The 19195-nt window shown below is 35.7% G+C and overlaps 1 protein-coding gene across 1 annotated transcript in view; it reads right to left on the reverse strand.

Annotated features, from left to right (window-relative positions):
- Positions 1–19195, reverse strand: part of PCM1 (pericentriolar material 1) — an 88540-nt gene that overhangs the window by 3341 nt on the left and 66004 nt on the right. The window contains exons 28-39 of the mRNA XM_027122677.1: positions 17573–17693; positions 16454–16612; positions 15842–15981; positions 10921–11055; positions 8591–8788; positions 6929–6991; positions 6540–6675; positions 6082–6242; positions 3462–3537; positions 2612–2868; positions 462–554; positions 253–370 (exon numbers count right to left, since the gene is read on the reverse strand). Of these exons, the coding sequence (XP_026978478.1) occupies positions 253–370; positions 462–554; positions 2612–2868; positions 3462–3537; positions 6082–6242; positions 6540–6675; positions 6929–6991; positions 8591–8788; positions 10921–11055; positions 15842–15981; positions 16454–16612; positions 17573–17693 (1657 nt within the window). The remainder of the gene's footprint in view (positions 1–252; positions 371–461; positions 555–2611; positions 2869–3461; positions 3538–6081; positions 6243–6539; positions 6676–6928; positions 6992–8590; positions 8789–10920; positions 11056–15841; positions 15982–16453; positions 16613–17572; positions 17694–19195) is intronic.

Genomic DNA, 19195 nt, shown 5'->3' on the forward strand with positions numbered 1-19195 from the left:
AGGCCACAACAGTGAGAGGCCCGCATACCGCAAAAAAAACCCAAAAAAACCCTAAAAACAGAAAAAAATTATCTGATAATACTATTTTATAAATTGGGCAGCTGAACGAATTTTTATAGAACTACGCTTCCTTTCTAATGTTTATCTTAGATATTCCAGGTACTAGTAGCACATTTAAAAAACAAAACAAAATGACAGTATCAAGATTCAGTAGCTTTTCAATATGATATGGTTAAAAATGATAACTCTTACCAGGTTCTTTTAGTGTCTGAGAATTCCCAGCTAGTTCTTCAGTCTGCATTTCACGTAATATTTCACCAGATAAATGGTTTTTCTGTTCTTCTTCTACCATTTTCTTCCTTAGATCTGCCTTTAGAATGAAAATTAAAAATACAAAATCATTTTTCACCTTAACAATATTTGTTATATAAAGACAACTTTAATTAAAGAGAGCAAAATACCTCTGAATATATTGTCAGTTTAAGTGGTAAATCTTCAACTTTCACAAAGTCTTCTTCATCAGATTTTTGACTTATGTTACCAGATTCTGCTTCCTATAAGATTAACAAATTATATTTAATGACGGCAATCCACTCTATCTCTGGATCTAAACGAAAGTAATCCATGCCAGGAGATAAAGCGGATTCTTACATATGTATATATGTCAGTAATTCTATCATATATGCTTTTCTTCTATATTCAGCTCAGTGAATAGAACAGAAATCTAGAGTTCATGAGAAGAGCTACACACTTGCAACTATGGGCACATAGTCAAGCTTTTCTGTCCCCATTTTATAAAACAAAGAGCCAGTTCACACAGGTTAGAGGAAAAATAGTAATAGTAATACTGAGGGCTAAAATAATTAGAACTACTCTTATTACTTGATATGTTTATAGAATGCATCAGAACTGTATCCAGCAGAATATAAGTAAACATTTACAGTCTGTCTTCCTTCCTTCCTTCCTTCCTTTTTTCTTTCTCTCCCTCTTCCTGTCCCTCTCCCTCTCCCTCTCTCTCTTTCTGGCTGTCTTGGGTCTTCATTGCTGCGCGCAGGCTTTCTCTAGTTGCGGCGAGTGGGGGCTTCGTTGCGGTGTGCAGGCTTCTCATTGTGGTGGCTTCTCTTGTTGCAGAGCATGGGCTCTAGGTGCATGGGCTCAGTAGTTGTGGCTCGTGGGTACTAGAGCACAGGCTCAGTAGTTGTGGCACATAGGCTTAGTTGCTCCGCAGCCTGTGGGATCTTCCCAGACCAGGGCTTGAACCCGTGTACCCTGCATGGGCAGGCGGATTCTTAACCACTGTGCCACCAGCGAAGCCCCTACAGACTTTCAGTATCAACTCCAGAGGTTCAAACAGAAAGATGAGGTATGAACTTAGTAACTCACAAAAGTTACTAAAAAACACCTCACACTGTTTTCCTGAAAACTGAAGTCTTTTATTCTCCTAGTTCTTTGATTTTTAATAGTATCATCATTCTACCAATTACCCAGTAGAAACCTTAGGTTTTTCTTTTTCTTGAAACATTTCTCACCCATGTCTCTCTATTCAGCTCATTTTGTATTTATATGATAATGGAGGCTCCTAACACAGCTTCCTTGACAACACTTCTTACATAGTCATCGGATTCATCTTCAAAAACAGTGACTTTGACCATTTCACTTTCTTGCACAAAGACCTTCAGTAGTGTTCCCTGCCTAAAATTCAAATTCAAGACCCTCTAAGATCTAATTTCAAGTTAATTTTGATTGAATGCCTCCTACAGTAATTCTATGCACTCATCAAATGATAACAAGAACAAATCTAGTAACTTTCAGTTTTAAATGCAAAATTTTACAGGTAGTGAAGCAAATAAAACAATTAAGAGAGTACTCTTTCTACGAATGTTTTGAAGTATTATAAGCCCCCTTGCTGAGAAGCTGTGAAATCATAAGTATATCTTTGGACAGAAAACTGATGTTAATTAAAAAATATGTGAAACACATTCTTTAGACCTAAAGGTACATTATTACAAATCCCTTCATTTTTACTAACAAGAAAAAGTAAAGTATATATAACATATACAGCCCAAGGATCCACCAAAAAAAACCTATTTGCTATAAAATTAAATTGAAACAAACATCCAGAGTAAAACTAAACTCAGCTACTTACATCATAAATGCAGATTTGCTAGCTTACTTTTCTGTCATTCCCTATACAGAGCTAGGGACTCTAGTGCTGTCAAACTGCTTTATTTCCCATCCCAAATGTAAACTTTCAGGGTTATCAAAGATTATGAAGTGTTCCAAACCGTTGAGAAGTCAAGCGTGGATGGCGTAAGAGATGATTCACATATCACTACCCCTTTAGATCTGAACTTGAACTCCCTCAAGGTTTCCATATAAAACTCATCTCTTTGCTTCTCAAAACTATGAAAAGTGGAATTTTAGGTTTTGAGATGGTCATCTTAATTCACTATCACTCTTCTGTTCAAGTTTAAAATAAATCTGAGTAAGAAATAAAAATGTTCCGACAGTTTCTAAACCTAAACACAAAGCAGAGTTGTGTTTATATACTAGAAATGTTAACCTGAAAATGAAAAAATATGCACAGAAATGAAATGCAAATGATACATACATAGTCATTCACTAACACTGGAGATTCAGTATCAGGACTTCCAGCCAAAGAGCTTTCAGGAGTTTCCTGGGCAGATTTAACTTCTTTGACTCTAGGCACCAAGGTTTCGATTTCAGTTAAAGGTAAGGGCAAAGCGTTAGGCTGATTAGATGAATCGATGGTAGGAAGAGCGTCCTTTTGGACAGTGCTGTTTAAAGGTTGCTCATTTTCCAAGATATTGAGGTAACACGGCTTCACAGGAGTGCTATCTTGGTCATCTGTCATCAAAAGAAAGTCTTAACATTAGTGTAATACAACTGTCATTAAATTTACTATTATACCAAATAAAGACTAAACAGTATAAATGAGAGTAATCAAGACATTTAAGACCCAAAAGAAAAGGCAACTAGAAATTAACCTTATCAATGGTTCCCAAATTTATTTGACCAGATTCATCTGGGGATGCTTTAAATATTAGATACCTGAAATGCACCTGATTTCTAATGAAATAGGATTTTCAGGAGTCAGGCCCAGGAATGGGTATTTTTTAATTTAATTTAATTTTTTAAATTTAATTTTTAAAATTTAACTTAATTTTTAAAAATCCCCCACATTGGTATCTAAAGATACATTCCTTACAAAATTTTTTTCTGTGTTTAAATATTTGTCAACTATTCTTTAACAGCTGTTTGCAGAAACAAAGCCCTTGTGTTTTCTACAAAGGATTTATGGAGGAAAAAAAGACATACATCAGGTCCAAAACACCTTTGAACTTCTAATGGAAGTTCAAAGAATTTAGATTTTTTTGTTTTTAAGCACATAAAGGGCACTTCAGATAATCTTAACATTGAAACTTATTTAGATTTCTTACCTTTACTAGTAGTGGGTTCTTGTTCCGATGGGACATTTTTGCTTTCCGCTGATTTTTCAAAATCATGCTGTGGAACCTGGAAGGAAGAAGTGATGTCTTAATAGTAGGGCCTAAATATATGGTCACTATACAGGAGATGCTTGGTAAGTGTGGTATTTCCACCCTGAGACCTCAGACAGGGGAATTTTAAAACACCTCCTAAAAGTGTTTCAGGGAGGAGGCGGTGGCTGCAGTTCCAAGGCAGCTCAGTACAAGGGCTCCTCTTCTTAGCCTCACAGTAACACAAGGAACTGAATGTTATGGACTCCACTAGTTTTTATTGTTTTTTTTCAGACCAGACTCTATCTTAAACTAAAAGACACCTATTTATATGCAGATGTTAAGTGAAAGGAAGAGGAAATGACGAGGAGGAGAGAAAGATGAACAGAGCTAAGTGCCTTCTGCAGGAGGACAGAAAACTGAAGACTCACCTCATAACTGGGTGTACCAGATTCTAGGAAGGAAGGAGTACAGTAGTGGGGTGGGAGCTGGTGACAAGGGGACGGTGCTGGTGGTTGTTTGAAGCTGTTTAAGAAATATGTGGACGTTTAGATTCCCTCTCCCAGGCTCAACAGAAAATGCGAGATTATGTTTTGGAGAAAATGAACTAGTGAGCCTCAGACCAGGGGCCACCAGGAAAGGGGTAGGCTGCAGAAAGCACAAGTGAAGACAGGATAAAGTGTCACACTGAAACAGAAAGATCTAGTGCAAGTCTGTATAGAGGTGGGACCCTCAGCCCTAATCCTACACCTAACTGCAGAACACCAACAGCCAAGGAGGCAGAAGGATACCGGAGGACCCTCCCTACTTTGGAGAAACTAAACCACCCCAGAGAAAAGACCAATAGGAATTAACATTTGAGATTTTCTGTCAAAAAGCTATACACTCGGCTACCCTATGGTGAAGCCCAAAAGAACCCCAACTGGCTTTTTGATGTATTATTCTTTAATATAAGCACCAAAGGTACAGTGGATATTTAAAGAAAGTCTCTAGGTGGGTAAGAGAAAATATTGCTTCGATGAGGTAATAGGGTGCTATAAAAAAGTAACAATCAGGAAAAAAGTACTTAGAAATTAAAAATGTAACAGTTGAAATAAAAATAATTTCACATAGGTATTAAGGTCAAAGAAATCTCCCAAAAAGTAAAAGAGAAAGAGCAATGAGACAATAAAAGAGAGGAAAAAATTAGATCAACCCATGAGAGCTAATAACGTTTGATAACATTTATTCCAGAAGAAAAGAAGAGAAAATGGTAAGGAAGAAATAAAGGAAATAAAAGAAAATTGACCAAACCTGAAGAACATGCTATATTGAAAAGACAACTGAGTACCTAGTGTAGTGAATGAAAAAAGACCTGCAACGATGTATATCACTGTAAAGTTTCAGAACTCTGGTGGGGGGATGGAGGGAAAGCTTCTAGAGCTAGAAAGAAAAAAAGATATATACAAAGAATCAGAATAAAGAAAGGCAATGGCAACACTGAAAACTAGAAGACAAGGACAGTGCCTTCAAAGACCTGAGGGAAAATGATTTTCAACACTGAAGCATTAAGTTTTCTTAGACAATATAAAGTCTCAAAATATTCTTTGCACTCTTTCTTAGAGAGCTACTGGAGGATGTGCTCCACCAAAATGAGGTAATAAACCAAGGAAGAGAAAGGCAAGATTTGATTCCAGAAACTGAGATCTAATAGAGAACAACAAAGGGCATTCCCAGGCTGGTAGCTATTTAAAGGTCTAAAGAAGAGCCAAACCCAGAATGGAGCAGGAAAGGAGAATGCTCCAGGAAGGACAAAACTGACTAATTGGTTCATGTTGAAAATTCTACTGAGAGGTTTATAAAACTATTGATGGGCATAGCAAAGACTTGGGTTTGTGATGAAAGAAAAGAGAGTAAATAAAAATATTGAGACAATTATTAAATTCAGGTGAAAAAATGTATAAGACTTAGCAATAAATAATATTTGCTTAGCTCAACAGTCAGTAATATTTACATATTTTGGTTAAATCTAAATATTTGGTTAAATACAGATTTAACCAAAAGGTATAATTAAATGAGGTGGACAGGATTAATATAATTAAATGAGGAGCCGTAAGTGACCTAAAAATCTTCACCTGCTATAACAGAAGTCAGTAGGTAATGCCTAATACATAAATGAATAAATGCACACACATATTATTCAGATGTAAGGAGGTAAACAGCAGAAGAAATCATAAAAAATTTTGCCTCTGGGGCAGGATGAGGTGAAGGTAGGAAAGGAAATGATTTTATTTTGTTACATACCACTTCCACGTATAACTAGAAAAAAATAAAACTTAAAAATCCAGATCTTCTGAAGTAATCACATAGTTTTTTAGGACTTGTTATCAAAAAAACATTTTTTTTGAAGTGCTTTAAATGTAAACATTGCTAAATACAAAAATAATAATAGTGTTTAGGATTTCAGTAAGAATATTAAAGTAGTTTGTATTCATGAAAATGAGAATGGTGAAGTTGTAAATTTTAACATCTGTAAAAAGAATCAGCTTTTTAGTAGTTACAGTAAGACTGGTGGAGGGTGTGTTAGTCTGCACTGGAATACCTGATCGTCGTGTTCATTTTCTTCTGTAGTTTCAGTGTTAGCCTGCAGTGAAGTCTGGACATCTACAGGTCCCTCTTCAAATTCTTCTATTTCTTCATCTTCATTCTCATCTTCTCCACTTCCATAATTAGTCAAAGCCTGAGTTTCAGCTTTGGACAAATCTAAGTTGATTAATAACACAATTTTTAGTAAAATTTCAGCTCTTAATAATAGCTACCATTTATTGCATTCCTGCATTGCTCAAGTGCTTTACATACAGTATCTGAAATCTTCAAAACAGTAAGTACTAGAAAACTGTGGTGTAGAAAGGACAGGTAATTTAGTCAGGGTCACACGGAAATTCAAATTCAGAGTTGTTTGACACCTAATTCTATAATCATTCCACTCCACCAAACTGTTTCAATAAGCGATCTATGAAGAACTAATGTATAAACCTAGTCTAGAGCCTTCAGACTTACTAATAGACACTGGACATTCTTCACTTTCTTCATCTTCCTCTTGATCAGAGACATCAGAGCTCACATTTTTGGGACCGTCACCATCATAAACCTCAGATGTTTGAGCCTGTGTAACTGTTTCAGTCTCATCCTTGTCCTAGCCACAAATAAATTTGAGTAATTAATTCCTTAAAGTACATTTTTCAAAGGTATATAGTACGTCTATCATAAAAATTAATAATAGTTATTATCTAATAAAAATATAAAGAATCATTTTAAATTTAGTTGTTTTTAGAAGAAAAGTTTGTCAGAAGAAAGGATATTTTATGATATACTCTGCTCTCAAACATTAAGGTAAAAGCTACTTAAGTTATTTAATCTTTTGTTTCAAAAGAATTATTAGCACATACTTTGTCTTCATCATCAATTTCTCCAGCAGGTGAGCCATGATCTCCTTCAAGAATCCTTTTGGCCTAAAAGCAAATCAATTAAGCAGAACTTAGGGGTAACCATTCATCATTACACTTAAGTACGCAGTAAACCTTAACAAATGCTGCACTTTTTAACCATCATCCAAAGAGTTGAGTGTTTTCTTAGAAATGTAAATTCAACTCTTTCATTTAAATCTTTTAAACGAACAAAACAAAAAGCAACACTGTCTACCGGACATCTCCTTGGATGTGTAAGAAATATCAAGAACTTACTAAATCCAAAACAAAAATTTTGATTCCTTTCCTTCCAAAACCCCATCTTCCTTCAGTCTTCCCAATCTCAGTAAATGGCCCTTCATCCACCCAAATGCACAAGCCAGAAAACTAGGAACCAGCCTGTACTTTACTTTTATTATCCACACTGAAACTATCAGAATGCGTTATTGACTCAATCATCCAAAGGTACCTGTTGTTACACACTCAAAGATAAGACACATAATTTCTTACCTGGACTATTGCAACAGCCTTACAACTGGTCTCTCTGCTTCCATCTCTACTCTTCTACAATTCCTAATCAGTATCATATCCAGACAAATCTTAAACTGAGATTATGTCACTCCTCTATTCCAAACTTTCCCATGAGTTTCCACCATGCTTACAACAAAATAAAATATAAGGTCCCTACCACCGTTTCTAAGGTTCCATAACTTGGTCCTACCTACCTCTGTGTACCTCATCTCCTACATGCTCGTCTCATTTCAAGTGTTCCTGCCTCCCTGGCCTTCTCTCTGTTCTCCAAAACACTCAATCCTGCCTTAAGAGTCTTTCTTTACACTTAACAGTTCTCTCTGCCTGGAATGCTCTTCCCTTTCATCTTCATTATAAACTCCTCTTGTCCCTCCATGGCTTACCTCCCTTTTCATCCCCTGAAGGAGCCTCGTGATTCCGCCATCTAAAGCAACCCTTCCTATCACTGTTTTATAGTATCATCCTCTTTTATTTTTTTCAAGCTCTAAGCAATGACTGAAATGATGTGAAACTTATTTATGTCTACAATAAAAACATTATGAAAAGTGTGAAAAAGATGGCTTGACTTTATCCACTTTAGGTTTCAGAAAGAAGGGTTATCTGTTTCTGTTTTGGGTCTTGACCTGCTTTCCCTCTCATGATTAGAGTCAAGAAAAGGGTGCTTGTCTAGGGAAAAAGCCTCCTGGTATGCCTTAAGTTGAGGGGAAAAAAACATCCAATTACATATGTGATCAAGACTAATTTAACAGGGTATAAGCAGCTACAGGGATATACAACCAAAGTCCTAACTAATAACAAGCATAAGTATTGGCTGCGGTGATAAATACTCCTGGGGCATCTACTGGGATTGGCAATAACCACTGCAGGCAGCTGGCCAAGGGCCGGATCCCAGCCCTCCTCTTTCTTCTGGAAACCTGCATAAGTGGCAATAACGTGAAGTGGCTATCTGATAATTCCGGCCACCTGTTCCTGCCTGCATTCCTGATTAACTCATATTACTAAAAAACCTACTTTTGCTGAGGTCAAGTATGATTTTAATTACTCATAATGATCAAGAGCTATATTTATATGCTAATTATAACTACTCCTAAAATCAAAATGCATGTAATTTACCTCTTTTGCATAAGACTGTATCACTCCAGCTGCTTCGATTTTCCTTTTGCATCTCTGTTTAACAGTTATACTATTATTATCCAAATCTTGCATGAGTTTAAAGAAAGCCAATTCATTAAATAACACTTCAGATATCTCTACAAGAAGATCTTCTCCACAATCTTTCAGTTTTCTACCAGCAAATTTTGCCAGTGAATCCTGTTCAAAGATAAACCAAATAGCTTTAAAGATTACAGTAAACTTCAACTGTGGGTAAAGCAATACAAACAACAAGTTTAAATTATAATACCAATGAAAAAACAATATTATTACTTTTTAGTATTGAAAAACTTAAAACTAATGACTAAGACAGGCTAAGAAAAGATATATTAATATTACTAAAAACATGACTAAGTGGGAATCTTGCTAGTTCTGCTTACAGAGTATACAAAAGAACATATGGTCATCCTAGCTTTAGTCCCTATGTAATATAACTGCCAGCCACAAATATATAAGATAAGGGATTCCTAATCTCAGAAGAGGTCCCACACAGTGCCAGAGGATACACATATAAACCACAGTGAAAAGCTGAAGTGCCATGAGAGAAGAAAATACCATTAGAATACTTTTCAAGTTTTCCCCTTTATGTAAGGCAGCCAATCATTCTAATTTAAATGTTCTCTTCAAAATCAGTCTAAAAGTAAACTTTAGTTCTATTTAAGTTGAAATATAGCATCATCAAATGAACAAGTCTGCTATATTCTACACCGTTTTTACAAAACCACTTTTATTTTTCTTTCTTCCTAAAAATATGGACTATGCTATTTAGAAAACAGGCAAACAACTATAATGCTCAGTGCCCCCTCCCTCCCAAAAAACTACCTTATCTAGCACAGTGATGGAGAGAAGTACAAACCCTGGGTCCTTCATGAAAAAAAATTCATTGAATAGGTTTTGTAAGAGAAAAAGTAGAAGACAGTAATTTAATCTCTACCTCAAGAAGAATTTTCAACTCTGGGCAAGATTTAATGTAAACTAACTTTTATTCTTCATGTAGGTCTCCTTGTGAAAAAAATTAGGAATACGAAGAAAAGCAGTCAGATTTTCTTAGACTTAGGGAAAAAAAACCTTACGTGCAAATTAATATATGGAATCTTCCCACAATTATAACGGTAGACAGAACTGAGGAAGGGCTACATGGATCCTGATTAACAAAAACGTTTAAAGTATCAACAGTTTCTCTTTCAACCTGACTCTAAAATGGAGTTTTTTCTTTCTGTAGGAATAAGTTACCTAGTTAAATTTATAAAAATACATTTACCTAAAAATTATCCTAAACATTTTTAAACAATGCGTAACACCACAGATGTCTTACATTCCTTATGTGTTAGTACAACTAGATTAAATAGAGCCAGGACACTTTAGGATCTATTACTATAGATTTATATAGATTATATAGATTTATATAGATTATTATAGATTTCCTGAAATTTATACTTCAGTCTTATTAAAAACAAAATGAAAAATTATAGTGATGGAAAAGCACATCAACCTAGGGTTTTTAAAAATTTGATGGACAAAGTGAAAATACTATCTCTAAAACAAATTTAAATTAAACACAGAATAGGAAGCAAGGAAAAATTTTACAGGAAAATTCTGTAATACAGATGAAAAGAAAAACATATTTTCTAGTTTGGAGCAATAATACACATCACTGAACTATTTCAATGGGAAAACATACTGGTGAATTTAACTGTCAAGATGTTTATTATATGGAGTAATTATGGTATCCCTACTCATTAACACAGGAGTTCTCATCCTTGGCACTGTTAACATTCCACAAAGTGCTACTACCAGCCCCTCCCTGCCTGTTGGTCTGAGGACACTGCTAAATGTCTCCCGGGAGGCAAAATTGCCCCCAGTTACAAACCACTAACCGTCGAATAATTTAAAGTTACTGTTACAGCCTAAGAAGTCTCTACAATCAAAAGCTAGCTTCCGGCTTCTACAATTTCCCAGATTGGTAAAAAAAATTATTTTAGAAAATATCATGGAATACTTTTTAAACAATTCAAACTTGAAATGCTCTTACTGGGTAGAAGAAAAATCAAAACAAAATTTTATTAGAGTTGGGACAGGCCTTAGAGATGATAAAGTTAAATGAAGACACAGGCCCTAATCCAACTTTTTTTAACTAAGTAAGCAATAACCTAAGAAGTATTAAAATGTCATCCCAAATGGATGCTAGAATGAATATCTACTTGAATAAACTGTGTAATGCCAGAAAATGGCAGAAAAAAAAATCCTAACCGCATGGTACTTATTGAAGTCATACAAGTACAAACTCTTACCTGTAATATACTTCCAAGTTGTTTATGAAAGAACTTTACAAACTCTTTGCTCTCATCGTTTTGCTGGGTAAGAGTCAAAACCATGCGTCTTACTGAGGTTAGAAGTTGAGAAGAGCATACTTCATCCATGTGCTCCTGAGAAAAGTCCTAGTTGGTTAGGATATAACTTATCTTGCTTAAAAAATATTAATCCACATAATGACATTGTATTTTTTTTGCATAAGCTCTTCAGCTTTTAGATGCACACTTGGAAACTTCGTTCATAAGAATAGCCAAGCTCCCGCGTACAAACATTAAAAGGTTTGCAAATTTTGATTCACTATAGCAGATAATAGCCAGTAAAAGAAACTGGCTGATTCAACATTTTCCATCACTTCCTTTCTGTACTTTAAGGAACTACTCATGCCATGGTTTCCATATTGCCTGTATTCCTATTTGCAGTTCAGTTCATTTCAACTACTCTCACCACCACACTTCACCTTCCACCCAACTTCCTCTGTGTTATCTTCTAACTTCTCTAAGCCTTGGCACTGCTGACATCCTGTGCATTGTAGGATATTTAGCAGCCCTCTGGCCTCTACCCACTAGAAGCTAATGGCACCCTCCACTCTCCCAAGTTCTGACAACTAAAAAACATACCCAGACATCACAAAATGTTATTAGGGTCAAAATCACAGCCAGTTGAGAACTACTGTCCTTTCTTAACAAGCCCCTTTGGGCAACTCTCTTCATCACCTTAATCTTCCTTTAGAAGCATGTGCAATCTACATAATAATCCAAACCAGAGTTAACTTTCTGAGGTGAGTCCATAAAACATCCTTATCAAGTAACCTCAAGGTTCTGATCCTCTTTCTGCCACTAAACTCATTTGGGCAGGTCCTCTAACCTTGACTCAGGTTAAGTTTGTGAGGTTTTTTTCCCCTCCATTAAATGTGTGGCCAAAGGTGGCCAAACTAGATGATATCTAAGATCCCTTAAATCTAAGGATTGAAGCTCATTTTTAAAAAATTCATGTGTCAAGGCAGGCAATTAAAAAAAAAAGACAACAGTCCCTGTCTTCAAGGAATCAAATACCACTGCAGGAGTCAGATCATGAGCACATCAATCACTACAAGCTATGCACCGTCCAGTAGGTGATACTTTTAAACTGCAGGGACTGTTTCTTACTCATCACCTAGCACAGTTGCTAGCTCACGGGAGATACTCATTACTTGCTGAATAAATAAGGATCATAAAAGAAGCACACACTAGGTGCCCTAAGGAGCTGTGGTAGCACATCAGAGCTCTGAAGAAAGGTCAGTCAGGCAGAAAAGAGTGACAGCATTTTATATTTTCAATGATGACTAGTTGCACAAAGGGCTGATATATGAAAAAGAAATGGCAGGTATAGGAAATGTTGAGTAGTTTGAAATGAGTATTTATCTAGATGGAAAGCAGTGAGAGAGAAAGCTGGGAAACTAAACCATATGCAGTGGTGAAATCTCTCGACTTCAAAGATATGAATTAAGGTTATGCTATTGGAGAGAAGGAAGTAAAACTAACTGCTCTCAGGGGCAAAATCAATTTTTTCAAACATCAATTTCTGACTCACAGGTGATAGAGGATAAGAGAAAGTTAGGAAGTCTAGCTTAGGTGACTGGGTGTAAGGCTGACACTAACAAAGAAGTTCTATAATCTTACCCAAAAAGTCAAGATTTGAAGTGAAATGAGACATCATAAAGTAGTTAAAATCAGACCATTAGTCCTACTCATTTTGTTGGCCTCAGAAATTGTCTGAAATGCTAAATTTAGTAGGGGATCCTTATGAAAGGATATAACTTAATCAGACACAAAATTGTAAATGCAATAAAATTTCCTGAGATGGTCGCATTCCCTACACATAAAGCTAAATCATTTATATTTTTTAACACTTAGAAAATAACTGTACATATCAAATAAATATCACTACCAATATACCTAATTTAACCAAAAAGCCATGTTTAAAAGTATTTACTGAATTACAATAAAACAAAAACCTAAAAGAAAAAAGGCAATGCTTTGTTGTCTATGCCTAAGATAGAAGCAAGCAATACCTGAACAGTTTGTCAATTTACTTTAGGGAATGGTTTCAAACTCTTAAATGAATATCTACCTATCTATCTATAAGAATATATACATATTCTTATAATTTATAGGAATATAAATATGTGAGGGGGTGAATACATATTTTAATAAAGGCACAGGAATAACGGATGAAACTGATGTATTTGTCTTATCTCCTCAGATTCCCTTCATCTAGTCTCTGAAGTCCTTCTTGAGTGAAAATACTAAGAAATCGAGAAAGACATTATTCTAGTGGGGAGATACAGGCAAAAAAATTGTGATACTTTGTCATATGTACCAAGTATCCCAGAAGCAGTTACAAGAAGGAGAAATCCTGCCTGCAAGTACATGCTAACATACGTCAGCTGGGTTCTCAAGGGTGTGACTGCCAGAGGAAGGGTGAAGGGCATTCGAGGCAAAGGAAGTAACATGGGCAAGGTGCCTTTTTGACAATGTCAAGTAGGATACAAGGTATGTGGGAAGGAACAGTTATGAGACTGGGACCAGGCTATAAAAGTTTTATAAGCAATGCTGAATCTGATCTGGATTCTATAGGCCAACTGTTTTCAAACTATATTTCAAACTACACTTGATCAGTTTGAAAACCAAAGTCAAGGTTTGGTGGATCCATTCACTTACTAATTAATTATTTACTGAGTACCTACTACCTGCATGTACTATACTTGGCACTGGTAAGACAGTAACCAAAACAGTTTAACATCTCTGATGTAAATCTTCCATTACTTCATGGAGCTTACATGTAACAAGAGAGACAGACAAAATAAATAAGCAAATATTAAATAGGTTATAAGGTGACAAGCACTATGAAGATAAAAGCAATAAGGAGTAGGGGAGATCTGCTCACCCAGTAAGTAACATTTGATTAAAGCCTTGAGGGTTCAAAGGAAAAAGCCATGCAGGTATGTGAAGGAAGAGCATTCCAGGTAGAAGTATCAGCAAGTGCCAAAGCCTTAAAAGTGTTAGCAACGCTAGCAGGAGAGTTGAAAGATTAGAAGAGGAAGCAGAGACAGAAAGAACCATTTGGAGCTGCTGTGGGTGCCCAGGAAAAGGCTAAGTTTTTCACTTTTCACATGGAATAATTTGGGCATAGACAGATGGATCCTCTCTCTCCTCTTGGCTATCACATCTCCTCAGAGAAAGCAGTTTCTATAATTGCCTTTACAAGGATCTCTCTTCTCTTAAAATATTCCAAAGGAAAAAAAAAATATTCCAAAGAAAGCAATTACTTCCACCAAGGGAAGAAATGTAACTATATGGAAACAACTTTCTGTTGTCAACATCCTACACATTGGCAAGTACAAGTAGCTTGTAAGAAATGAGCCCAATGACAACATATTTTGGAGTTTCCCACATCTGAATGAAAAGACCATCTTTTCCTTTTTAATTTTTTAAATTTCCACTTTAAATGAGAATGTAAAAGGGGCCATCTCAGAAAGAAGGCCTGGCTTGCACGCTTCTTTCTCTCCTCTTTTGTCATTAAACAAAATTAATGGTACAGCTTACTATTCTCACTGTTAGTAGGAATATAAATTGTTAACCTTTCTGAGGGACAATGCACATAAGGCCCCAAAGCCTTAAAAATATTCATACCCTTAAAGCTCGAAATTCTATGTCTAAGAATTATTTCTGAGGAAATAAAAATGGGATGTGTATTTAAATTTAGCTAAATCATTTAAGTATTGTTCATAATAGTGAAAAAGAAACCAGAATAAACATAAATGTTTAACAACAGGAACTGACAAAATAACAGGCAATTCTGTTCTATGAATACTCAGCACTCACAGTAGCAATCAACATAGCTCACTGCTGGCAGTCCTACTAGTCAACTCTGGCTCTTCCTCTTTTGCACAACTTTTATCCTGGGCCCCAGTTCTAGGCCACCTTCTCTTATCTAGTGCTGGGCTTTAGGTGACCCTACCTACTGTTAGTAGGACCAGATTTCCAAAATATATCCCAACTGTCTACTTCTCCCCATCTTTAGTGCCACACCCTTATCTAAGCCATTATCATTTCTCACCTGTCTCATTGTTCTTCTGAGCCCTATATTTAATTCTCCACAAACAAACCAGACTTTGTTTCTCTCTTACTTAAAATCTTCTAGGAGTTTCCCTTCGAACTTCGAACAAAATCCAAACTCCTAACCATATATGTAACTGGCCCTTCCCCCTTCTCCAACATCATCTCACACAAATTTCCTACAGCCACATGATCCTTCATCCAGTTCCTTAACATGCCAAGCTAGCTTCTAATTTAAGGCCTTCCTCTCTCTGGCAGGATCTTGCCTTAAGCTGGCTCCTTATGCACACCCCTGTTTAAACGTTCCCTCTTTAAAATTTAGCCTTCCCTGATCATCCAGTCAAAAATAGACACCATCACATCACCATATTTTAATTCTCTGCATGGCATGTATGACTACCTGATATATATAGCATGTAAGCTCCATGTTAGCAAAGGTCTTGACTTGTTCACTACTATATGCCAGGTTTTGTGGACAAAGTAGGCATCTTACAAATATTTTTGAATGAATAATGAATCAACAGTGTGTAACCATTAAAAAATATGCTGTAGAAAACAGCAATTCAGAAAGATGTTTGTATTATTAATATCTGAAAAAAGAAGAATGCACAAATATATGGACAAAATATTACAGAAAGGTTGACAAAATATTGACAGGAGCTATCTCTGGGTGACAAAATTATGAGTGATTTTTAGTTTTCTCTTTTGTTTACCTATTTTCTTAATTTATTACAATGGAGTCTTTGGTATGAATTTTAAAAATAAATACAGAACAGTTTATTTTTAAAAATTAATTGCTTACCTTCAAAAAGGGAATGACTTCTTTCATAATTGCTTTAATTTGCCGGTCCAGTTGCTGCGTATCAATTCTAGGACATGGGACGGTAGAAACTTCACTTACAGATTGCTGTGAACTATGATTTTCAATAACAGGAGTTTCCACTTTAAAAAAGAAAATGCTGTATTAGCAAAATAAAGTCTATGATGTTATATGTATACACTTATGCAAAATTCTAAAGAATATTAAACTCTGATGATTTTATGCTAAAATAACATAATGGAACAGCCATGTAGTTCTAGTACCCCTGATAATTAAAAGAAAAGTGGTCCAAAAAATCCCCATTAGGGCTTGCCTGGTGGCGCAGTGGTTGAGAGTCCGCCTGCCGATGCAGGGGACGCGGATTCTTGCCCCGGTCTGGGAAGATCCCACCTGCCGCGGAGCGGCTGGGCCCGTGAGCCATGGCCGCTGAGCCTGCGCGTCCGGAGCCTGTGCTCCGCAACAGGAGAGGCCACAACAGTGAGAGGCCCCCGTACCGCAAAAAAAAAAAAAAATCCCCATTACACATCACATGGGGCTCTTATTTTTTTAAATATGGAGCAATGAGTCTTACTTTTAATCAATTCAAGAACACACCTTCTAAACTATCAACCGTAGTCGGGGCAGCAGCACCATCCTCATCCTCAATAATCCTGCAGGTGCATCTGACATTTGTGTTACTTTCAGTCTCAGTCTTCATACGCTCATATTCTCTCATTCTGGCTAATGCTTGATCTAAGTGAATCACAGTGTTACCTGCATATGGAACAGAAATATTTCTAGAGGATATAAAAGCAAACTTTTTCATGTATTCCATAAAATTTATTAATAAAAAAATAATGTCTGAACATAGGTAAGAAAAACTACCTTTAACAAGTTCCAGATACTGTACTATTTGGGTACTTGGCATACACTATCACATTTACTTAATCCTTAAAATAACCCTATAAAGTAGATGATGGTACCCTCATTTTCACAGAACTTAAGTGACTGCCCAAGGTTTCACAGCCAGTTAAATACAGAATCAAGAATTGGAACCCAGGTCTCTCAGACTCTCAAGTCCATGAATACTTGGGTATAGTTTGATGTGCTACAGTCTGGAAAATGAATCAGGCACCTGGGCATCTTTCTTTTCTCTAATTTCCTTTCCAAATTTAGGACTTGGGTTTTTTTCTCTCTGACCTATGCAACCCTCTAAGCTTTTGTTTTACTACTGATGTAAAAAAATGCAATGTGCCATGCCTCAGAGTTACCTGGGTTTCCCACTATAAATTATATATGCTAAGAAATTTCAGTTCTTACCCAAATTATGAAGTTAACATTTTTATTGAAGACGTGATTGGATGAGGCATTGCTACCTCTGAATTTTTCCTACTAATTAACTGGAGATCTTAAAGGATGACCTTTAAGGGAAAGGAAATTAACATTCTCTGAACTTCTATTAGGCATGCTAGAGAGTTCTGTGTATTTTTCACAAGAACATAGCAAGGTAAATAGGACCTCATTTCCTTAGCATATGCAGAGAGTCAGAAAGGTTAGATGATTTGCCCAAAGTCAAAGAGTTAACAATTCTTGAATTTAGACTGATGGATGGATAGACTTTTAAGTCCACATTCTTTCCACCACATCTTGCCTTTCTAGACTTTTGTTTCCTTATCAATGCCATTCAAAGACTATATTAAAGTCGTGTTCTAAGATTATAAAAATTTTGCTTACCCAGATCATCTGTTGCAAAAGGCTCAAAATTTGAAGATACAGACATGACACTACCATTATCAGCATCATTTTGCTCACTTATTTTATGTGTTTCTCTCTCAAAGTTCTTCTCAAAAGTTTCCTAAGTTATAGTTTAAAAAAACAAATAAAAGTCACTAATATTTCTTTTAAAATTTTATGATTAATATTAAAAATTTAACATAGAAACTAAGTATTTGCATAAAACACTTAAAACTGTGATATAATGAAAGTTATAAAAAGTTGAATACAGAGTCACAGAGAATATTAAAATATTAAGTAACCTTGCAGAACACTTTGTCATTATGGAGATGAAAATACACAGGCCCAGCTACTAATTAAATTCTATCTTGGAAAAGGTAACATTATTTCTACACCATCAGAGAAACTCTATCTTCAAACTCTAACAATGCCTAGTACCTTACTATGATATCTGGTTGTCTAAGAAGAAAAACATGACAGCATATTCATATTTTTTAAAATTAACTTTATTGAAATATAATTTACATACAATGCACCCATTAAGTGTACAGTTTGATGAGTTTTGAAAAATATATGCACCAACGCAACCATCTTTCCTAAATATAAAGACCATTTCCACCAGCCCAGAGAGTTCCTTTGTATCCTCTACACCCCACTCATATGATTTCTATTACCACACATTAGTTCTGCTGGTTCTAGAGCTTTATATAAAATGGAACCACTCATTATATACTCTTCGGTGTCTGGCTTCTTTCACTCAGTATGTTTCTGAAATTAATCCATGTTGTTGTGTGTTTCAGAAGTTCATTATTTTTTAATGGCTGAAATAGTATTCCATTGTATGGATATACCACCGTTTGTTTATCCATTTATCTGCTGATGTTCCAGTTTGAGGCTATCATGACTAAAGATCCTATGAACATTAGTGTACAAGTATTTGTGGACATGTTTTCATTTCTCTTGGATGAGTACCTAGAAGAGAAATTGCTGGGTCACATGCCAAGTTTATGTTTAACTTTTTAAGAAACTGCCAAACTGCTTTCCAAAGTGGCTGTACAATTTTTACAATCCTACAAGCCGTGTGAGAGTTCCAACTGCTCCAAATTCACACCAATACTTCTTATTGTCAATCTTTTAAATTTCAGCCTTTCTAGTGGATGTGAGATAGTACCTCACGTAGTTCTGATTTGCACACTGGTCATTTACATATCTTCTTTTGTGAAGCGTATGTTCAAATCTCTTGCCCATTTTTTTTGAGTTGATTTCTTACAATTGAGTTGTAAAAGTTCCTCATATAGTCAGGATTTGTCTTTTACACAGTCATTTGCCAGATATATGTACTGAGGTTGTTTTCTCCTAATGGTATCTTTTGAAAAGCAGAAAGATTTTATTTTTATGAAGGCTGATTTATCAATTTTTTTCTTTTCATATTTAGTGCTGTGTCCTACGAAATCTCTGCTTATGTCAAAATCATGATTTTGTTTTCTTTTAGAAGTTTTATAGTTTTAACTTTTCCAGGACTGTAAGTAGTTTCAAATTAATTTTTGTGTATAGCGTGATTAGGAGACAGCCTCAATTATATTTTGACTGTAACTCATTTCACAATTGTGTTCTTTCCTAGCT

The sequence above is a fragment of the Aethalodelphis obliquidens genome, unplaced genomic scaffold, assembly GCF_003676395.1.
Source record: "Aethalodelphis obliquidens isolate GAN/ISIS:26980383/991018 unplaced genomic scaffold, ASM367639v1 scaffold25, whole genome shotgun sequence".
NCBI lineage: Eukaryota > Metazoa > Chordata > Mammalia > Artiodactyla > Delphinidae > Aethalodelphis > Aethalodelphis obliquidens.